Source organism: Mustelus asterias, chromosome 1 (genome assembly GCF_964213995.1).
Source record: "Mustelus asterias chromosome 1, sMusAst1.hap1.1, whole genome shotgun sequence".
NCBI lineage: Eukaryota > Metazoa > Chordata > Chondrichthyes > Carcharhiniformes > Triakidae > Mustelus > Mustelus asterias.
The window spans coordinates 31,497,148-31,521,642 of NC_135801.1; the positions used below are offsets into that span (position 1 = coordinate 31,497,148).

Genomic DNA, 24,495 nt, shown 5'->3' on the forward strand with positions numbered 1-24,495 from the left:
TTCTTGCCAAGAACTGTTTTGATAAATTACAGTCTAAAGTAGCTTTCTATTCTAAATAACTGCATCTAGACCCCGAACACAAGATGAAACACTAACCAGTCCACATCCAGAAAAGGACTAGGCATGATCTCTTCACAAGCAAATCTCACGCAGCAGTGCTCGAGAAGACAGAGGATACGTGTCGAAGGGAAGAGTCCTGCTGAACCAAGCAGGAAGATCTTGGTCAAAAATCACTCCCAAACGATCTACAATGATCTCAGATTGATCCAAATTGAAATGGTTTTGTTTAAAATTCTCAATAAAGGTGTTGGATTTAGTATAAGATTGTGTCGATTGTAATTCTTGGGTCTCCAAAGGTATGAGAGAGGTAAAATCACCTATACTAGGAATAACTTGAGAAAGTGCATTTCTGGGTCATGGTAGGAGAGGATGGTTATTGGCATAGTAGGATATGCAGATGGTCCTGGAGTAGAGGAGAAATATTGACGACAGCAAGTGAGGAAAAAGGATTGAGAATTGAATGGGGGCTTGTTTCACAGGCTGATTGGAGCACATGCAGTAAGCATTTAAAACAGCATATGGGCTGTTAGCATGGTGGGAGTGTCAGGCAAAGGCAACAGCACTGCTTCACTCTCCCAAAATAGATTCAGTACAAGTGTGAACATAAGAGCTCCTATTGACTGAAGTTTCCGCAGGAATAAAAACAGAAAATGAGTATTTCAGCAAGTCAGGCAGCATCTGTGAAGAAAGAACAGTTAGTGGGCAGAATTTTAGGGCCTGTGGCAGCGGAGCCAGAAAATGCAGTGAGCCATTCAAAAGTCTGACTTTAGTGGGATCAGCGAGAGAGGCCATAAAATTCCACCCAATGTTGCAGGTTGATAATCTTTTATCAGAACTGAGGAAAAGTTAAAAGTGTAATAGATATTAAGCAAGCAAAAAGAGGGTGGGTGGAAAGTGAACAAAACAAAAAGTCTGCAATAGGACAGAAGATGGGAGCTATTACGTGACAGGGAGAGTTTGTGGTACAAGGTCAAAGAGAAGAGGTAATGGAACAAGTAAAGAAAATCTAAATTTATAAATCAAAGCATGACATAATGCATACAAATGTAAATAATCATACTCGTGCATTCCTTTATTGCCAGTGCCATGTGCCTTTGCTTCTCCCCATACTCCTACAACGCACCTCCACAGTGGCTGCAGCATTAATGGTGAAAGGTACCTGATCTTAACTAAGGAGACTCCATGTGGTCTTTGACGGCAATCTTGAGCTGCTCTAGAACTCGGAAGTCCAGCTTCAGACTGCGTCTTCTCAGCCTGCTTTGCAGAAACTTGGGCTGGATGAGGAGCAAGAATGCTGATACCCTGACAAAGGATTATGCTTCATGATGTCAGGCATCTCAGCAATCCTTGCAATCTGTTCGAGAACACATTGATAAACTGATGAAACCCCCTGGGAACCTCTTTGAACATTGGTATCCAGAGCCATGATGTTAATGTCCAAATGCCCATTTAATCACTCAGCCCTTTGGTGAAAGTCGTTTGTGCTGCAATGAAACCCAATATATCAGCCATTAGGTACCACAGGTGGGTTCCAGCATTATGTAAAGCTCTAATAACATCATTACATTGCGCTTTCTTGCAACCTTTCCGGTAAACAAGCATTCGGTTATGTATACCCATTAGTCATTCTTGGTAGCTTTGCTCATTGAAATCCTCATCTGAGTCCTCTGCAGCCAAACTAGTATGCGACCATAAAACCTCTAGTAAACTGGCACCTGCACTCTCTTTTACTCATGCCCTGGCTCCTGCCTAGGGTCTCACTGCATGCAGATTTCTCTCCTATCCAAACCACTCAAATATATGCATTGTCAGTATCTGAGCTGGTGAGTGCCTCATCATCATTAATGTCTGATTTGTCTTCCTCCACTGACTGGGGAGGTTCCAATTTTTGGGTATCTGAAATATAAAAGGGACAGAGATAGGATGGAAGTGAAAGGAGAAGAGGAAGTAAAAAGTCCATGCCAACATCTTCTGCAGTCTCAGTCAGAAATGATTGAGCAACAAGGGAGAAGTGTGATAAAAAGAGGAAGTCATATGAAAATACCTACATCATAAATTGCTTTCACACTGCAAGTAGGCATGGCCTGAGCAAAGCCATTTCCCATGATGCCAGCACCATCTCCTCCACTGATGTTAAAAAAAGTGCAGGCACATTTGCCCTCCTCAGTTTTTTGCTGCTGCTTGCTGTTGTGAGTCACTTCATAGAAATCATAAAAGCCCTACAGTGCAGAAGGAGGCCATACGGCCCATCGAGTCTGCACCGACCACAATCCCACCCAGGCCCTACCCCCACATATTTACCCGCTAATCCCTCTAACCTTCACATCCCAGGACTCTAAGGGGCAATTTTTAACCTGGCCAATCAACCTAACCCGCACATCTTTGGACTGTGGGAGGAAACCGGAGCACCTGGAGGAAACCCACGCAGACACGAGGAGAATGTGCAAACTCCACACAGACTTCCTCCTGAAAGCAAGAGGGAAGTGCATCAATAAATGTCGTGTAATATGCTTGGGCGATATGGATGTCATGGTTCAATAGCTGTCAATATACCAATTTTGACTTTTGCATATGAGGCTTGCAACAGTGCTTAGTGCGAGGGTGTGATAAAGCACATGAATTGAAGGATTGAGTCCTGATTGCTGGAGATCGTTGATAGGTATGTGATGGAGGTGCCGAGAATTGAGCAGTGGATGAAACTAAAGATGCAGCTGGTAGAATATGACACTGAAGTTCATCACTTACTTTAAAAACCGAATGCGAATGTTAAATTTCTTCCTGCACTGCATGCTTGTTTAACGAGCAATACCCCTAGATTGAAATCCATCGCTATTTCTTCCCTGTCTCCTGAGCATGTGTGTCAAGGGATTCATCCACCCCAAGATACAGACCTCTTTCTCCTTTCCACTACTTTCACCAAGGCTTCCAGTCTGAAAACATCAATGCATACCCTCTTGAATACCCAACCGTCTCTTCTTGAAACCACAACGCATCCCCCCTTTATGAGGTACAGGTTTCCTTCAAGCATCATAGACACTCATGATCTTAGGCCCTCTTCTGATGTTTGCAAACAATGAACGCAGCAGCACTAGCTGCACACTGAAGTAATTTAAAAGAGCATAAATTTAACATGCTGCCTGCAATGCTTTGAATGGTTGCAATGCTATGAATGCTCACTGGTTAACTGCACACCCCAATCCCTGTGAGCATTTTAAAGTCTTATACAAAGGTTCCTTCCAAGTATTTATCCTACAATTCAGGCAGCAATTCTTTCTGACTGCTACCAAACATTTTGTATAGGAAGCAATTTTTGCATTTTTTTTTAAAGAATGTGGATGATTTGAAAATTCAACTCTTCCATTTAAGAGCAATATGAATGCAAAGGTCATTTTAGAAGCTATTTTTACTGACTTTTTTAATTCCATGATACGACGAGAAAATAGACTTGTTTCTTTCCTAACTGAAATATTTATGGCAGCACCAGGGGATTAGAAAAAAGTCACACTTTTCTTTCTTGAAATGTAGATCACATGCATGAAGGCATTCTAATGTTGCTTCTAAATTATTCAAATACTCTTCTTCACTGGACCCTGTAATTAGAATATCATCCAGGTAACATTGTACACCAGAGAGACCACTTAAAATATGATCCATCGATCTTGGAATGGGGCTGGTGCAGATGTTATTCCAAAAGGCAATATTTTCTAAAACAGATCTTTATGAGTAATGATGGTAAGCAATGGTTGCGATTCAATGGACATATGCATCTGTAAATATGCTCGTGAAAGATCAATCTTGCTGAATTTCTGCCCACCTGGTAATCCAGCAAACAAATCTTTAATTCAAGGAATTCATCAGCACACAACACTGGATTTATGATTGTTTTAAAACCACCACTAATATGAACTTAAACATCTGATTTCATGACAGGTACGATGGGGGTAGCCCGTTGCTTATTGTAACCGGCTGTAGCACACCAGTGTTAACGAGTCATTCCAATTCTTCTTCGATCTTGGGATGAATTGCATATGACACCGCTCTTGCTTTGAGACTTTTTGGTTGACTTTTAGGCTTTATCTTAACTCCCTTCATTGAGCCAAGTTTCTCTTCGAGTACACTCTTGTATTTATCCAGAAGGTGCTGTTTTGATTAGTCTGTTGACAGTACTCCAGTTGAGCTTTACCTTCTCCAACTATGATCTCCCAAATATAACTGGAAAATTACCACGGACCATATGGAGAGGCAACTCCGCTGTTTGTTCACCCAACTCTATGATGACCATGATGTAACCTTTTAATGGTACAATTTCTTCCTTTATGTCATAAAAAGCACATCAACTGGTTTTAAAGGAAGATCCTTCAACTTTTCTTGCTGTGTAGACTCAGGAATTAAAGATACAGCAGCACCAGTATTAGCCTCCATTCTAATATGTTGTCCACTTAACTTCAGAATCACCCAGAATCGATGGGATTCACCCTGTATTGATAATATGCTCAGTTGGTGCTCTTCATCATATTTCTGGGCATTCTCTTCATTACCGTCGTAATTTTTTTTTCATGTTATAAATTCTTTTTGAAGAATGCAATTTGTTGTTCTTCTCGAAGGAGGCTGGTCCTTCCCGACAAGCTTTTGCAATGTGACACATATTTCCACAATTCTTCCATTGACAATCCTTGTTCCAGCATTCATTTGCTGAATGGCCCATTTTGCACATCTGTAACATGCTTGTTGCTGTTTTGACTACTTATGGGCAGTTCCCAACTTGTGGATCTTCATGCCTGCACCAAATTGTGAAGCCTCTTTAGCATCCAGGTCCATCAATACTGTAAGTTCTGCTGCTGCCTTTAAAGTCAAAGCACGTTCAAGTAAGCAATTTTCCTTGGATAGCCTCATTTTGGAGACCTCAAACTAGGCAATCTTGAAGAGAATCTTCTAACGACTCACCAAACTCAGTGTTGTGCCAGCCTTAATAAGTTTGACATTAACAGAGCAATACTTTCACCTTCCACTTGATTCCTTCGGTGGAACCAGAAGCGTTCTGCGGTGATTAGTGGATTTGGAACATAAAGCCCTTCAAAGATCTATGTCAAGTCACTGAAAGTTTTGGATCCTGTGTTTGCTGAATGAACCAAGCTTCAGAACAAATGTTCAGTTTTACTTCCTATTGTACTGAGATAAGCTGGTATGAGCAACTCATTTGCAATTTTATTTGCTTGTAAAACATAATGAAAATGCATGCACTGCAAAGGAACTTCATGACTCATTTTCTTCATTGAAAGACCCCATGGATTAGAAATCATAGAAATCATAGAAACCCTACAGTGCAGAAGGAGGCCATTCGGCCCATCGAGTCTGCACCGACCACAATCCCACCCAGGCCCTATCCCCACATATTTTACCCGCTAATCTACACATCCCAGGACTCTAAGGGGCAATTTTTAACCTGGCCAATCAACCTAACCCGCACATCTTTGGACTGTGGGAGGAAACCGGAGCACCCGGAGGAAACCCACGCAGACACGAGGAGAATGTGCAAACTCCACACAGACAGTGACCCGAGCCGGGAATCGAACCCGGGACCCTAATTGACTTGCTATTTCTCTTGCAGGCACTAGCGATTCGAGACTGCCCAGTATTTTATTTTATTTGACTATCTTCCCAGTAATCTCCCTTTTACCCTGGAGACAGTTCACGATGATTTTTCTTCAAATTTTTCTTTTCAAATATGCTGGTTACTGCCTGGAATCTCACCCTTCTCTGATCAGAAAAACCCTCACTATTTAAAACCACATGGTGAGTTTTTCTTATTTGGTCTTCCTGGCACTGGCAGTTCAATCTTTAATCCTGTTGTTGATTTACCCCAGCCTTCTAATATTCGAAGTGTGAGAACCCACAATTTTTTTCCCTCTATTCAGGTTTTTTTCTCAATATTCTCAATGAAACAAAATTCTAACTCGTCGCCAATTTTCTTTGTTCTAACTACATGAGGGGTGGTGGGTTTTAACATAAACACATGCAGTTAGCAAACATAGATTCAACCAACAACAGATTTACTCTAGGAGGTCTTGAGTGTACAGAGTGCAAACTGCAAGTAGAACAGCAGCCTCTGCAACACCCTAATGACATTACCATCAAATCATGTGACTGGCTTTTAAATCAATCATGCAACCCTTTTTAACATATAACGAATCCCCACTAATTTAGAACTACATTCAGACAACACTAAACAGACAGACAGCACCATAAGCTGAATCTAAAACCTACTCATCATTTCACAGTTCATGTGAAAGTGAGATTCATCAGCAATTCATTGACAAAGAGCTTCAGAAAAAATAAATAATAACAGCTAAAACAAAATGACATATGTCAAAGCGCTGGAAGGGCAATTTTTGAAACTTGTCTTCGTTGGCAGATTATAGGGAGGAAAAACAACTTGTGTGTTTAACAATCAGTATAATTAATGGCGTTTAAAGGTCAATGGAAGAGATGATGTGAGTGTTAAGTAGCCAATGAAAAAGGATCAACGGAAAGCAATGTTGCTTTCATTTTACATCACTTGCAAAGGCCAACAAAAGGCACCACATGAGCTACATTCCTGCAACGAGCAAAGCAAAATCCAGTAAATTTAACAAAATATCTTACACGAATATCACTCACAACATTATACTGATGCTCAAATAGAAGGACAACATAATAGGGAACAGTGGGAAAGAACGGGCGGAGGGGGAGTCGAGAGAAAGAGGGGGAGTCGAGGGAAAGAGGGGGTGGGGCCGAGAGAAAGTCGAGGGAAGGGGGGGGTCGAGGGAAAGAGGGGGCCTCGAGGGAAAGAGGGGGGGCCGCGGGACAGGAGGGCCGCGGGACAGGAAGGCCGCGGGACAGGAGGGCCGCGGGACAGGAGGGCCGAGGGAGAGGAGGGCCGAGGGAGAGGAGGGCCGAGGGAGAGGAGGGCCGAGGGAGAGGAGGGCCGAGGGAGAGGAGGGGCGAGGGAGAGGAGGGGCGAGGGAGAGGAGGGGCGAGGGAGAGGAGGGGCGAGGGAGAGGAGGGGCGAGGGAGAGGAGGGGTGAGGGAGAGGAGGGGCGAGGGAGAGGAGGGGCGAGGGAGAGGAGGGGCGAGGGAGAGGAGGGGCGAGGGAGAGGAGGGGCGAGGGAGAGGAGGGGCGAGGGAGAGGAGGGGCGAGGGAGAGGAGAGGCGTGGAGAGGAGGGACGAGGGAGAGGAGGGGCGAGGGAGAGGAGGGGCGAGGGAGAGGAGGGGCGAGGGAAAGAAGAAGCGAGGGAGAGGAGGGCCGAGGGAGAGGAGGGGCGAGGGAAAGAAGAAGCGAGGGAAGAAGGGAGAAAGAAAGAAAAAGAGGGAATGAGAGAGTGGGCGAGGGAGAGTAAGAGAGAGAGACTGACCATACTGGACTGAAATGGTATTAAATGATCTACTCCCCAGCCATGCAGCATTGTTTTGTGTGACAACCAAGCAACTCTGCAAGTTAGAATGGTCTTTGTGGGATTTTATATTCTGTAATCAAAATATTTATTTTAACTGCATTTCTTCATTTAATGTTGATCTTAGAACTCAAAACAGCAAAAACAGAAAATCTATACAAGCAATGACAAAATTCTGGGACAACATGAAAGTTTGGAATCAAAATAAAATATTTAATTTTTAAAAAATTCTTCATGTTTGTAACTTTGTACTGCATCACAAATGTAGGTCTGCTGCTGATGTATACTCTGATTCAATAGTGTTAGCCATTCTCTAAAGTGGTCTGGTTGACACAACATCTCCTGTATCATTGTGCCATGTGACACAAAACTTTTGATAAGGACAAAGACCAAGGCTCCTCCAACACTAGATCTGGGTTCTCTTTTATCTCCCTTACTCAGTCACATCCTCTCGACCATGAACCAGGCCTGTACCACTATCTAACTTAAGCATTCAATGTAGATACAACAGGATAATGCCACGATGGGAAAACACAATTACGAGAGATCAGGCAAATGACCTCCTGTGTCATAAATCTTTCCCTGCATCTGTAAGAGAGAACGGGATTAGTTCCAGTGCAACAAACAGATCAAAGGTTTTGTCAGCTTTTTAAAAATAATTATGAACAGGTTAAAGTGAAAAAGGAAAGACTATTTCTTCTAGTTGGGGAGTCAGATGCAGTTAGTTTTCAAATTACTATGCTTCATAGGAGAACATGATGTGGAGATGCCGGCGTTGGACTGGGGTAAACACAGTAAGAAGTCTCACAACACCAGGTTAAAGTCCAACAGGTTTATTTGGTAGCAAACGCCACTAGCTTTCGGAGTGCTGCTCCTTCGTCAGCTGAGTGGGAATTCTGTTCACAAACAGGGCACATAAAGACACAAACTCAATTTACAGAATAATGATTGGAATGCGAGTCTTTACAGCTAATCAAGTCTTAAAGGTACAGACAATGTGAGTGGAGAGAGCATTAAGCACAGGTTAAACTGTCCTGTCTGGAGACAATACACATCTCTTTAACCTGTGCTTAATGCTCTCTCCACTCACATTGTCTGTACCTTTAAGACTTGATTAGCTGTAAAGCCTCACATTCCAATCATTATTCTGTAAATTGAGTTTGTGTCTTTATGTGCCCTGTTTGTGAACAGATCTCCCACTCATCTGACGAAGGAGCAGCGCTCCGAAAGCTAGTGGCGTTTGCTACCAAATAAACCTGTTGGACTTTAACCTGGTGTTGTGAGACTTCTTACTATAGGAGAACAAGCAGACAAGTTGGGAGAAATGTTTTTACACAGAGGACTGCTGGAGGCAGCAATATTGCACCTTTTAAAGAGAAATTGTAATATATATTTAAGCAGAAGATACAGAGACAACAAAGGGTCAATGGGATTAATTTTGATTGAATTAAGAGAAAGATGGCATTGTCATGATTAGTTGAATGGGCTCCTGACTTAAAATTCCATGATGTAAAGTGATACCATCCTTCAGAGATCAGGAAACTCAGCTAAATAAATTTTAATGGAGCTCTCTTCTGAAACAAGAGGTGGCAGGCACACATCAAACAATAAATTAAGGCAGAGGCACCTAACTGGGGTCCGCAAAGGGTTTCCAGGGATCCATGAAACTGGCGACTGCCAGGTGACTGGCAAACGACGATTCGAATGAGCAAAGTTTAAAAATAATCTGATAGGCTGACCGATCAGCATCCAGTACTCCAAGAGGCCTTGCTCTAATTGGTCTGCTTGATTTCTTCTGAACAAGATGACATGGTATAGAGGTGGCGTGATGGGGTGTCATAGCAAGCAGGCAGTGCTTGGAGAGAGCAGGTGGGTGGTCCAACCTTGGAGCAAATGTTTGAAAGGTGAGTGTATGAGAGAAAGAGCGAGAGATAGAGAGGGGGGGGGGGTGGGGTTATTTTTTCTCACTCTTCTCACTGACACTCACCCCCGAGTGTGAGTGAGAAGAGAGAGGGACGAGCGTGTGAGGGAGAGAGATGCGAGAATCAAGTTTTCAGCATCAATCCTCCCATTGAAAATGACAAAAGGTAAGACTTAAAAGTATTTTATTTTACAAGAGAACTTTTTAATGATCAGTTTAGCCACTTCTGAAGTGGATACTACTTCCAGCGGTTATTGCTAAGGGTCATAGGAAGCTGTCTTTTGGCCAGGGATTAATATGAGGGTGCCATGTAGCTGGCGAATATATTTGTGACTGTGTCTCTTTTCCTAATTTCTAATATATTTCTTGATATAGGTAGAAAATACTTGTTTACACTTGATTTGTGTGTTTGCATCTATTTCAGGCAGACAAAGGGGTGTCGACATTGTGACATTGTTTGGAGTTCCCCAAAGTTCTTGGGAGGTCACTGGAGTTGTGTGTGAATCCTGGCCAAAGATTTGCACCAACACTGCTCTTGAACAAACACTGTCTGCAAAATAAATGGAAATGCTCAGTTGTGAAAAGTCAGTTTGGTATATTATGCATTAGAGAGTACAGGAGGAAACTATCGCATGACCATATGGCTAAGACTGTTTAAAAGAAAAAAATAACCAGTAGAATGCAAAGCTGACAATGTAGAGTTTGTTCCAATTTATATCGAATGTTGGCAGTCTATAGACATCCACTTCCCGCTGATAAAATTATAAATCACATCTCACCTCCCATTGTGAACATCTGGAATTTGGTCTTATTAACTGAACTGTACAATTCATGACAGCTGTTCGTATTCAGCTAGAACTTCTAAATTCAGTCTTAACAGATAAGCTCAAATTAGAAAATGACATCTGTAGTAATTCACTTAGTTATATAAATGTTGAAAAACTGATTTAAGAATTATATAGAGTTTTTAGCTTGAACAGATTTATATTTGATTAACGTGAAACATTCAGTTTATTTACATTTCCTTAAATCTAATACTATGGTCAAATTTATGTTGTTCAAGAAATGCAAAAAAAGGTCTAGAAAACATGTTACAAATGTATTCATGGACTATATCAGAAGTTTGTGGTTTTAAATTAAAATTTGAAACGCAATGGAAGCCTGTGTACAGTAAACAAACCATGCTGAATTTTAAAGAAAAAGAGGATTGAAGAAAATAAATAGAATTGATACAAAACATGAAGATTATACAATGAATATGAGTAGTGGATGTCCTACAACACGAGTCAGATTAATTAAAAGGTACCACTACGTGAAATGAAGTCACTTATGGCTCTATGAAATTACTTATTGTAAAATGCTATTTTATGATTAAAAGCAGAGAGTTAGGCAAATATGTTTTAACTTAAAGGGAAACTATATCCATCTTAATTGCTATCTACTACTAATGTTTTACAGGTAACTCTATAAAAGCTCATCTAAACCAGGAGAAAGTTCTATGAACGATTAACTGTTATTATGTCAAAGTTCCACTTCAATTTTAACTATGCAGATATCTGTTGTCAGATTGTCTCTGCTAGCACTTTTTAATAGTTTAAATTATGCAGAACAAAAGAACTGAAAGCAATTTAATTTCAGAACTGAAAGCATTTTAATTTCAGTTTTCCCTTCTACAAATTTATTGCAACTGTGTCACAATACTAAAAAATGTTGGGGCTAAAAGAAACTGATACTATGCATGATCAGTGGGCAGAAACTATGCCACTAGTAACAAAAGCAGTCAGTGCTGGGAAGTTCAGGAGGTCTGTGGAGAGGGAAACAGAGTTAATGTTTCTCGGTTCCAAAGAAGAGTCAGATTGGACTTGAAACATCAACTCTGTTTCTCTCTCCACAGATGCTGCAAGGCTGGCTGAGTTTTTTAGCACTGTTTTTATTTCAGACGTCACCCATCCACAGTATTTTGCTTTTAAAACTATGCCATTAGGTATGACTGGCACTGTCATCACAGTAGGATAGGACAAATGTACTCATTGCATACATAATAGAGATGAACTATCCTTATGATCTTGCAGCTGATTTAAATTAGCCTCATGGTTCATGCTAAGTACTACACTAAAATTATGGTAAATAAAACTTCTTACAGTGAATCCTCAGTAATGAACACAAATAACTGGCATTGTTTATCTTTAGTTGCAAATGCTCTTATTTTGAAAATGGGCATTGTAACACATAAAAAACATTCCCAATCTTGAAGAGCCGATCAAGCTTATTCTCAAGACCCTGGAAATTTGAAAGGAGATAACAAAACTGGTGTGCCAAATACAGTGAACCAGTTCCTAACACCACCCTCAGATCAAATGGGGAGGCAATAATGTTACCAGATTAGAAATCCAGAGCCCCAGATTAATGCTCTAATGATATGGGTTCGAATCCCACCATGGCAGCTGGTGGAATTTAAATTCAGTTAACAAATATGGAATTAAAAGGTGATTAAGTCTTGGCAAAGTCACCATTGGGTCACCGTTGCCGAGTGTCATAGAGAACCATCTGTTAACTAATGCCCCTTTAAGGAAGGAAATCTGCCTTTCTTACCTGGTCTGGGCAACATGTTAATGACTCCAGACTAACAGCAATGTGGCAGACTCTAAATGCCCTCTGAAAGGGTTTAACAAGCCAAGTAGTTGTATCAAAGAATTGAAACTGGACAGATTACCCAATATCAACCTAGGCACTGGAAATGACAACAGTAAACTCTGCCCTATCAACCTTGCAAAGTCCTCCTTGCCAACATCTGTGGGCTTGTGCCAAAATTGGGAAAGTTGGCCTATAGACTAGTCAAGCAACAATCTGGTACAGTCATACTCACGAATCAGACCTTAAGCAAAATGTCCCAGACACTACCATCACCGGGTATATCATGTCCCAATGTCAAGACCAAACAGCCAGAGGTGGCGGTGGCACAATGGCATACAGTGAAGAATTGCCCTGGGAGTTCTCCAAGTTGTGTCCTACTGATTTATCAAAATAAATAGTAAACCTGGGATGGTATGAAGCATTGCTGCAGGACCACAATGAATAATAATAGCAGTAAGGTGCAAGTTTTCATCATATTTCTGGACATTCTCTTCTTCACAGTCATAGTTATTTTCTTCCATGTTGTGAATTCTTTTCGTGAAATGCAACTTGTTTTTCTTAAAGGTACCCAGATTCTTCTTCAGAATATTCTTCTCAGGGCAAGCTGATCTAGTCTAACAATCTTTTGCAATGTGACCCATTTTGCTACAATTCTTGCATTGGCTATCTTTGATCCAGCATTCATTGAATGGTCCATCTTGGCACATTTGTGACATGCTTGTTGCTGTTTTGCCTTCTTATGGGCAGTTCTCAACTTGTGGATCTTCATTCCTGCACCAAATTGTCAAGCCTCTTTAGCAGTCAATTCCATCAACTCTACTGCTGTTTTTAAATTCAAAATATGTTCAGTAAGCAATCTCCTTTGGATAGCCTAATTTTGGAGACCACAAACTAGATAGTCTCGAAGAGTATCTTCTAATAACTCATCAAACTCAGAATGTTGTGCCAGACTTTTTAAGGTTGCTACAAACTGAGCAATGCTTTCGCCTTCCCCTTGATTCTTTTGGTGGAACCTGAACGGTTAAATGGCTTTGGAGACTAATGCCCTTCAAGGATCTTTACCAATCCATTGTAAGTTTTTGTTCTTGGCTTTGCTGGATGAACCAAGCACCAGAGCAAATTGAAGGTTTTAGTTCCTATTGATCTGAGAAAAACTGGTACAAGCAACTTATTTGCAATCTTATTTGCTTGTATGAAGTACTAAAACCGCTAAATCTAGGAACTTCATGATTCATTTGCTTAATTGAAACGACCCATGGGCCCTAATTGACCCACCATTTCTCTTGCAGACACTAGCAACTCGAGGCTGTTCAGTATATATTTTATTTTCTGTCTTCCCAGTACTCCCCCTTTTACCCTGGAGGCCGAAATGTATTCCATTCTTTTCAAACTACCCCAACTGTACCTCAAAGTAGCCCTTCGTGGCATAGGCAAATTCCTTTCTGGCATAGGCAGTTCAATCTTTAATCCTGGTGTTGCTTCTCCTCATCTTTGTAACATTCGAAGTGTGAGGATCCACAATGTTTTTTCTTCTACTTAGGATCATTTCTCCGTGTTCTCAATGAAACAAACCCCAACTTGTCACCAATTTTCTTTTTGTAATGTTCTAACTACGTTTGGGGTTGAGTGTTTTAACAAAATGAAAAGATGCAGTTTGCACACACAGATTCAATCTAACAACAACAGATTTATTGAAAGAAATGTTCTCTTCACAGAATACAAACTGAAACTGAAAGCAGCACCTGTGAAACATTCCAATGACATCACCATCAAATCATGTGATCAGCTCCTAAAGCAATCATGCAACATTTTTAAATATATAACACTCAAAATGTAGCTGGTCTAGGAATTAGAAATGCTCAAACTCATTTGTACTTCTGAAATTAAGATGCATCTTCAAGAGAAAAGCAGAGACAGCTTTACTTACCATCTGCCTACGTCGTAGCCAAGAGGAGAATATTTGACAGTAACACTGGGTGCATAAAATGTTAAAATATTCCACTCATCAAAAACAATCTTAATGAAAAGTTGGAGCTTCTCTTTCTTTATCAAAATATTTCTATGGTCTCAACATGGGTATCATGATAATATTTAACCATCAAATTACTTCAGTTTTTATTACCCTTAATAGGCCTCAAGCTACAATTATGGTTGAGGTCACACAGTAGAAAATGTCGACACAAATGTTGCCTTACTGAACTCTTTAAGCTTCGAAAATATTGGCCCAGATTTTGCTGTCAAAATAACAGGGAAGTTAATGGTAGTTGTATTATTTAAGCACAAATATTTAAGTACAAATTAAACAAAAGCCCAGCAGGTGCAAAATTAAAGCAAAATACCTAAGAAGTTATTAACTGAGGTGGACCACTCTGCCATTAGCTTCACAAAACAGAGTTTCGTTGTCTGGCTCTATATTAAAATACATTGAATGGTGTGAACTTGCTGTATCTCTGGTAGACATGAACTAAACTCTTCAAAAAGGTAAATATTGTCACTGCTAGAACAAATATATTTTAACAACATGATAGCCATCAAATTACTGCCAATCAACCACTTTGAAAAGAGGTTGAAAATTAGCCAAGTGTGGGGGAGCCTCAATTAATTAGGTTTTAATTGCTGCTGGAGATATTAAAAATATCAAATTTAAGTGTTTATTTTCTGCCCTTTATTTCTTTCTCGCTAACAAACGTTTCTTTTCCTATTTCTTTTTCTGTAACCGATTTGTCGTTGAATTCACCAATTTACACATTCTTCACTATCGGTCCTCTGTGTATTTTTCAATCCTTAAATCAGCTCGGTGAAGGAAATACACAAACATTTGTCCCATTCAGTCAGAACCCAGATGCCGTTTCAACTTGCTGCACCATTATCGGCTGGCACTTTCAGTAACTTGTCACACAAATTTAAAAACCTTTAAAAAAAGTACAACGTCAAGTCCAACTGATGGCAAATGCCCTTGCACAACCAAATCTGGGCCACTAATTTAAAGAAGTGACCAGAAGAAAATAATGAAATTCAGGCATGATTGGCATTCAGCTGATCATATTTAATGTTTGCATTAAATAAAAATAAAAGACAAATGAGTTGACTTTGTCCTTTCCATTTTTATTTTTATTCAGGCATTAATTCTTAATACACTCTATCCTTACTTAATGGTCCTTGGGAAATGAACATTCTTCATGGTAACACAGACATGCTTTATTGAGTGCCCAGCAATAACCATTGATTTAAGCAGAAACATAAATAAGGTGGCTGGGATGAACACCACAAAAACAAGCAAATGAAACATTCTCAAAATGCAATATCACAATTATTAAAAGTCAATTTTCAGCACAGGAATCTGGCTGAATAGATTATCTGCCTGATTTTAATTCCAATCAGTTGAATGGAATTGAAAACAGACAGGTCTTATAATGAGTAATCCACTTTTAACAGGTATCCAACAATGTGTTTTGTTAAAACCAAAGGGAACAAAGCAAAATAGTTTCCATGATAAACAGTATTGTTTCAACATCACTAATAAGGATCATAAACATACCTGCATTGGACATGGAATACATGATAAAACCCGCTCAATGTTCTCAGTAGTTACTTCCACATCATTCACAGCAATTAGTGCATCACCTAATGGGCAGAAGTTCAACATAAGTACTTATTATTTTAGAAATTTAGGAACTTCACACAATCAAAGAAGCAAATACCATCTTCATCTTCAATTACTTTCCAAAAGTAACTCTACTTGTTACATCCTCGAAGAATTCCAGTAAATTTGTCAAGCATGACTTCCCTTTCATAAATCCATGCTGATTCTGCCACTGCTATAAAATCCTTGATAATGGATTCTAGAATTTTCCCCACCACCGACGTCAGGCTGACTGGTCTACAATTCAGTTTTCTCTCTATCACCCTTTTTAAATAGTGGGTTACATTAGCTACCTTCCATATCTCTAGAAACTGTTCCAAAGTCTACAGAATCTTGGTGGATGACCACTAATGCATCCACTATTTCTAGGGTCACTTCCTTAAGTACTCTGGAATAAAGCCCGAGGGATTTATCAGCCTTCAATCCCATCAATTTCCCCAACACCGTTTCTCTACCAATTCTGATTTCCTTCAGTTTCTCCCTCTCTCTAAACCCTGTGTTCCCCAACATTTCTATGTTATTTGTGTCCTCCTTTGTGAAAACAGAACCAAAGTATGTATTTAGTTAGAATAATAGAATCCCTACAGCACTGAAGGAGGCCATTCTGCCCATCGAGCCTGCACTGTCAACAATCCCATCCGGGCCCTATCCCCATAACCCCACGTATTTACCCTGCTAGTCCCCCTGACACTAAGGGGCAATTTTGCATGGCCAATGAATCTAACCCGCACATCTTTGGAGTGTGGGAGGAAAGCAAAGCACCCGGAGGAAACCCACACAGACACAGGGAGAATGTGCAAACTCCACACAGGCAGTGACCCAAGGCCGGAATTGAACCTGGGTCCCTGGCGGTGAGAGGCAGCAGTGCTAACCACTGTGCCACCGTGCCAGACATTTCTTTATTCCCCATTATAAATTCCTATTTCTGACTGTAGGAGAACTACATTTGTCTTCACCAATCTTTTTCTCTTCACGTACCTAGAGAAACTTTTCTAGTCAGTTTTTATATTTCCTAAACTTACTCTCATTCTATCTACCCGTCCTTAATCAATCCCTTGGTCCTCCTTCGCTGAATTCTAAACTGTTCCCAATCCTCAGGGCTGTTTTTCTGGCTAATTTGTATGCCTCTTCCTTGGATCTAATGCTATCTGTAATTTGTTAGCCATGGTTTGCCCACGGAACATTAGAAAGCTTGCAGATTGGGTAGTTGAGTGGAAAATCAACATCAAAATAAATGAATGTGAGGTGAAGTACATTGGTAGCAAAACAAACATCAACTATATCTTCGAAAGAAAGAAAATGAATAGGTAAAACAGCTGAGGGACTAGGGGATACATGCATCACTTTGTGGGCTCTACATGTCAACACCACCATATACGGAACAGAAAAGGATTCCATTCCCTATTCTACTGGTTGTAATTGCAATATATCAGCTTCCAGTTATTATGTGATCACAGGCACTGAATCATACAGTCGTGATACCTTCATTCTGTATTGCAAGGTGGTACTTACTGGACTCCTCTATGCTAGTCAGTATTGATTGCAGGTTGTCTGGCAGGCTACCTAATTCACAAGCATTTTGTTGTCCATTTCCAGCAGCGTCTTCTGAAGGTTGCCAACTTAAGAGCTATTCCCAGTCCTCTGCAGCTGAATTCATGTGAAACGTCACCCTCAGGGTTGATGAATTGGCACCTGGAATATCCTTCTCCCTATCCAAGCTGCAGGCTACACTTGTCCACTATCGCACCATCTGCAGATCCTCCTTTTACACCATGTTCCAAATTACGCTACACCAGAACCTCAGTTGATGGGTGCAATTATAAAATCTAATGACTACACAGAGCTCGGAGTCCATCCTTTTTCAGCATGCAAGTGGTTGCCAGTTCCATTTTCAAACTCGTGGACTCAAATGGTGCACCAGCTGATGTTGCAGCTCTCAATGCAGCATAAGTAGCAGCCACCCAAAGGTCTTCTTGGTGTTTCTCCACTGCGTAGCCAGGTTGCACTTGCTTATTTGAAAGCAGAAAGGCACAAGGGTAAGATTGTGGTGCAGGGAGGTGCTGAGGTAAGAGATGCATGCTTATACCATCTGCCGTTTGTAAATTAGCGGAGTTTGACAGAAGAGAAAAGGAGGATAAGGTATGAGAAGGCTCTCCCTATCCTTAATAACGATCAACCCAATAATGGCCAGCAAGAACTCCTCCGCTTGGTGTAAGACATACAGACACACCTGCACCACTCGCATTTAGATCCTACTGATTTTTTAAAGATCCTGTTAATTTTTTTAAGGTCATTACTCAAATCACTTTTACATTGCAAAATGTAGATCATCAGTTTCAGAAGACTTCTACCCCATGAGAGCCTAAAAACATATACAAGTTACATTGTTGCGCACCATCTTGCATAGCAGTTCTTTCCACTTCTAATATACTTGTTTAAAATCACTGCTTAGTAATTAGAAAACCTGTCCAAATTTTTTCACAACCAGATGATTCCTGAGAAGTCAATCGGAATTCAAAAAAAAATCTCCTGCAACTTGGCAACCATGATATTGAAGACCTGCAGCATTGGCTTGCCAACCTATTAACCTTTAATTCAACCTTTCTCTACTTGAAAAACTTCCACTTTCATTTCAAAGGACATTTGAATTTTAAACCCACAGTTAAAAATTCAAGTAACTAATGCACTATGGCCAGCTAACTTGATTTGCCAAGCAATAATGAGGAGTTTTATATTACTGAAATGGGGGGGAAATATAGGAAGTTCTGTACTATATTAATGTTTGGGTTACATTTCAAATTTAATTTAAATTAATAGTGATGTTAAGGGGTCTGTTACATTTGCTGTAAATGTAACTGAGCTGTTACTAAAGATTATTTTGGACAGTACATCAGTACACAAATTCTACTGTGCTGCAATAGAGAGTGAAAAAGTCTTGCTTTTATATAAAGTGCATTATGTTTACATGATATCACAAAGCACATTCCAGCCAATGAATGTTTTTTGAAGCATAGGCACGCTGTAGTTTGTATAGGAAACAGAGTAGCCAATTTGCACACAGAAATCTTCCACAAACTGTGATAATGGGGCGGCACGGTGGCACAGTGGTTAGCACTCCTGCCTCACAGCGCCAGGGACCCGGGTTCGGTTCCCAGCTTGGGTCACTGTGCGGAGTCTGCACGTTCTCCCCGTGTCTGTGTGGGTTTCCTTCGGGTGCTCAGGGTTTCCTCCCACATGTCCGAAAGACTTGCTGGTTAGGTGGATTAGCCATGCTAAATTCTCCCTCAGTATACCCGAACAGGCGCCAGAGTGTGGCAACCAGGGGATTTTCACACCAACTTCATTGCAGTGTTAAAGTAAGCCTACTTGTGACACTAATAAATAAAACTAAAAATAAATAAAAACAACAAACAGCTAACCTGATTTTGTGATGCTGATTGAGCGATAAATTTGACCAGGATACTGGAGATAACTCCCCACCTTTTCAAAATCACATTGTAGGATCACTTCATGAAATCCTCACCTCGGAAACTGCAGTAGGTCCAAACATAAATGTATTCAATGCCAGCAGTGAATGCCATTACATCACCACTGCCTGCAAAATCTAGGCCAATATAAATCAAGCCTTTCCAGATACTGAGGAATCATGGAACCATAGAAGATTACAGCACAGAAATAAGACATTTGATTTCTCAGGTCTGTTTTGGTTGTTTTATTCATAAGCCACCTTGCATTATATAGCACCTGCAATATAATAACATCCTAATGGACTTTAAAATAACCAATCAGCCAAATATTGACACAATCAAAAAGAAGGGTGATCTGGATTGGTAACAAAAAGATTGATTGAAATGTAGGTCTTAAAAGGAGGCGCAAGAGCAAGATATTTAGGGAGGGAATTGCAGATCTTCATACCTGGACAGTGGGTTAAGGAAGGGGGCATACAAGAGACTTGAGTTTTAGGGTTGGAAGAGGTTACAAAGATATGGAGGGTTGAGCCCAGTGAGGAATTTGAAAATAAGGATAGAGTTTGAAAACTAAGGCATTGAGAACTCATGTAAGTTAGCAAGCATGGTAGTGATAAATGAGTGGGACTTGGTGTGGATCAGGGTATAGACACCAAATTTTTGTATGATCTTGAATTTATAAAGAGTGGAAGATGAAAGGCCAGTCCGGGAAAGAATAGAACACTTAAGTCTGAACGTAACAAAAACACGAATGAGGATTTCAACAGCAAATGGGCTGAGTTTGAATGGAAAAAAAGCAGTATTAGAGAGATTACTTGTTGTGACATACTGACTATGGGGTTGGAAGCAACAGCGTGTTTCTTCATACTGAATCATACTGAAGAAAAGGCACTTAAAATTTAAAGAAGGAAATTTGAATATTTAATTTAATGTAAAATCATTTATAGAGTGAAAAGAGAGAAATGTGCAATTATTAAAGTTTAAAAAATCAATTCCAAACAGTAATTAAAATCTGAAGAAATTAGACTCCATTTCTCAAAATTCATTTTCAGTACCAGAGAGGTTATTTGATAGTAATTAAGAATTTATGGGCTATTATCCTGAACTAGCCCTTGCACATTCTGCTGGTAGTTGTTTTAGAATCTGCTTCTATACTAGGATGTGCTAGTCTACCAATGCCCTTTGCATGTCAATTTCAAGATCAACCTTGCACTGGGAATTTTCTAATGTGCAGGATTGGAGAAAGAAACTAAAGAAAGACTTGCATTTATATTGCACATTTCACAACCAACTTTACCCACCACTTAAGTTGTAGTCACTGTTGTAATGTAGGAAAGACAGTAGTCAATTTACACGCAGCAAGATTCCATAGACAAATATGATGACAATCAAGATTTTTTTGATAAAGTTGATCGAATATTGGGCACGACACCAGAGATAACTCCTCTACTGGTAGTCACAAGATCGTTCGCAACGACCTCAGGGGTTATTTGGGGCCTCAGTTTAATGTGTCGTCCGAACAACAGCGGCACGGATTTTATCAGCTTGCCCCTCCCAACGATGGGTGGAGCGAGCAGGTAAAATTGTGCGAGAGCCAAGAAATCAGGATTAAGCCCCATTTCTTGGCTCTCGCAATCTTAACGGCACCGGATTCCCAGTGCAGTCAGCCTCTGGCCCATTTCTGGCAAGAAGCTGAATAAATTATGTAAATGTATTTAAATAGTGTTTTGCATGTGTTTAGCAAGCCTGGTGCTCAATCGTTCGGGCTCACTTGCCTTTATGAGAGGTTCTCTCCAGCAAGGAAAACACCTGCTCCCAATGAATAGGAACAGTCGTGTTGCCCTCGCCGGTTGAACCAGAGGCCATTGAGGTCCCCTGGGGAGGTCAATGGCAGGGGGGGGGGGGGGGGGGGGGGGGGGGGATGTCCCCTGGGCAGTACCAGCCTGGCACCTTGGCAATGCCCGCTAGGCAATGCTGGGGGGGAGCCGCTGCACCCTCTGCAGCTGCTTTTGGTGGGGGGAGGGAGGCCCGCTGCCACTCTGCATGCAATCGGTTGGGGGAAGGAGGGAGGCCTGATGTCGTTCCGCATTCGATCGGTGGGGGGGGGAAATTGGTCTGGGCGGCAGGGGCTATATTTTTGGGCGGTGTGGGGCTCGCGATTGGCCACAGACCCCCACAATTGTGGGGGGTGGGGGCTCTGTTGAGGCCAGCTACTACAGCAGAGGCCTGACAGATCTCTCCCTCTCTCTGTCTGTCAGGCCTCTGCTGTTGGAATTGCGCATGTACAGCCACAAGAGGTCTGCATATGCGCAATAGCTCCCCATACTGCCTGATCAAGCTGTCTGGCGAATTAAGCCCTGCCCACTGCCTCTAGTAGCTAGAATCAGTCTAGCCCATTTTTGTCAAGCACTATGTGCACAATATTAGGAGTATAAACTTGCCCAAAAAACTGATCTGAAACTCTCCCATTTTTACGCTAGCTGAACTCTTCGCATTTTTCTCATAAAATTCTGCCCAGCACCTCTGACAGTATCCAATATCCAATTGAAACTGATAGGCCAGGTAAAAGGCAAGTGCCGAAGATAAGTAGATAGGATTTGGAGAATGGGGGAATTGGGCTTTGGGTTGGAAGGCTGTGAGAACCTTGCAGGGATTGGTCTGGATGTTTAAAATAATTACACAGGAGATAGAGATGCGGGCTTATTTCCTCTAATCTTGTCTGAGAAACTATTAGCATAACCCAAGCCAAACCATCCAAAGTTCGTGATTTAAATCACTTTCTTGGCTGATTCACAGTGCAGCTGCCCAGGGGAAGTAAGCCCTTCCAGACAATTGCCGTACAAATGCTTACCTGGGGAAGTTCCAAGTTTGGAGTATTCCTGGGAAGTTTGGGGCACCCCAAAATTCAATGCTGGGGAGCCTGGAAGTTACGACCCAATGTGCGCACAATATACCCAGTACCCCAATGTATTCCTCTTTAAGTACCTTGTGACAAAGTGAATGCCTAAATATATATAAATGCTTTATAAGGAAAATTAATTTAAAATATCACTGAGAAGTGATCTTTATGGGCTGTGACTGTTCTAACAACTACTACACCAACTATGAATATGGAGGAGAGAAAGTTATTGAACAGACAAGATTAGTCATTAGGCACCAATATAATGTTGCAATGCTGAGGCTTCTTCATCATAGCCTATATTATGCGTTGAGAATAATGGTGTGATTACCAGTGCTCACTGATTTACTGGAGTAAATTGGACAACTTCCACAGTCTGCACATGCAAAGTTAAGCTCAGAAACTCGTAAGTTATCAGAATTACCCCACTCCTCCACAAGTTGCACTAAAACAGTACTTCACGTAGAGACTTGGCATTGAAATCTGTGCAAAGGTGTGAAGTTACTTTAATTACCTGCTGGTTACCCACTAAACACACCAGGAACAGTCAGGGTTGGCCCATCAGGTACAAGTTATTTATCACAATTACTTGCAAAACACCTCCCTAATTTGCAAAATTTATTTTTCAGTGCCAGAAATCATATTCCTTCAGAATTTAATTAGAATTAGGGAAACAAAAAAAGTTTCCAAGTCACTGAGGAGACATGCCACTGCTTGTTCTGTTCACACCTCCACAGATCATTTGAAGAAGCCAGTTTGCTCAAAATGATCATGAGGAACCGCAAGTTACTGCTCAAAAACCTGCAAACGGTCCGGAAGTAATGGTCAGCGTGATGAATGGCAAATGCTGCTATTTCACCATTGATTTGGTCCATTATGTGCACATTTTAATACCTTCAATGCTGATAATATGCACGGTCGTTGTCGGTTCCAATACTACAATTACTGGCTGTATGAACAAGGATGATAGGTTTGCAATCTTTAGCATTAAAGTAATAGTAACAGAAACAACTATAGCAGTGGCTGTAGATTGTTATTGAATACGCAAGACGTAGTTGTGTTTTGATTGTGACAGACTGTGTGATTAATTTTATATATTTTATAAATACAGAAAAAATACATCTTACTTGCACAAATAAATATTTTCACACTTACCAATTAATATTTGACCACATTTCATTGCAGCACTGCCATGGCCCAAACTATGTACAACAAGTCGCTCTTCAGTTGTCATTTTTGTGTCTGTCAATTTGTCCGAGTGCTTTCCTACCACTGGCTTTTTCCTTGAAGGCTGGTGAATAATCCCCACAAGAGCCTCCAAAAGCTTAGTCCCTTTGTCCAATGACTTGTCGCTTATTTTGTTTGGATTAACATAAACATACACATCCTTATAAGATAACTGCAGTGAAACACCAATTTTGGGATTTGTCTGATGTTTTAATATTGAAGCAGGTCCTGGTAGTTGACTACTTTTCTTTTCAATGTTTTTGCTGGAAACACCTTTGCTGCAAGAATGTGTGTACCTTACTTTCTTCTTCTTTAAGACATTAGCAAGCTTTTTAAGTTTAAGTTTGTGTTCATGTTTGCAAGCCTCCTTTGGTTTGTGGTCAGTAACAACCTCTGCTTCGTTCTCACTAAATCTGACATGATTGATCAGAGATGCCGAAGTTGAGTTAGCTTGGATCAGCACATCTTCCTCGCTTTCACTCAGCTCCAGGTAGAATAGCTCACCATTCCTCTGCACCTCATCCAGCCACTCTGGTTCGAGATCGCTGCAAAAAAAAAGATGACAAGTGAATAAGGAGGAATACGAGAACACCAAAACACTCTTGCTGGGCAGCTGCAGCCTGATTTGTTGGAGTTCTCCAGAGTTCCTGTGCTGGTTCATATTAGGCTTCATAAATCAGGTGTCTATAGCCATGAGAGTGAGGAAAAAAAACACAGAACATACCCAGAGTTTCAATCAGCTTTCCCTCAGCACCAACACCATAAACAGCATACACATAATCATTCACAAAAGTAAATTCTATTGAACAATAGCTTCACAATCACCTTCAAAAACAGCATTTTTCAACAAATGCTATTTTGCCCTGTATTTTGTTCTGCATCAATGGTATCTCTAACACACTCCTACTGTTTTGCAGTCACTTTGCAAAAGTCTTAAATGGCTTGCAGATAAATAAATAAAGTCCTCATCATCCAAATGGCATATAAAAAGACATTTAACATTTATCTAGACTGGCTTTCAAAATAGCTGTGTCATTTTCTTATTTTTGACAATTACTGTCATACTGAAGACAGTGGCTCTGAATTACAAAGCCAATGTGCAAAGTGGACAGGTGAGGCCCCTAATCCATCTTCTTTCTTGCTCCAAAAACCAATTCAAATTGTACCCAATTCATGGTCCCAACAAGAGACATACTAGATCCAAGCTGACAAG

General features: G+C 40.8%; 1 protein-coding gene across 1 annotated transcript in view; it reads right to left on the reverse strand.

Moving 5' to 3' along the window:
- The window catches only part of intu (inturned planar cell polarity protein), a 95,183-nt gene that overhangs the window by 51,342 nt on the left and 19,346 nt on the right, over nt 1-24,495 (reverse strand). Inside the window, exons 2-3 of the mRNA XM_078211151.1 lie at nt 23,211-23,827; nt 15,585-15,670 (exon numbers count right to left, since the gene is read on the reverse strand). Of these exons, the coding sequence (XP_078067277.1) occupies nt 15,585-15,670; nt 23,211-23,827 (703 nt within the window). The remainder of the gene's footprint in view (nt 1-15,584; nt 15,671-23,210; nt 23,828-24,495) is intronic.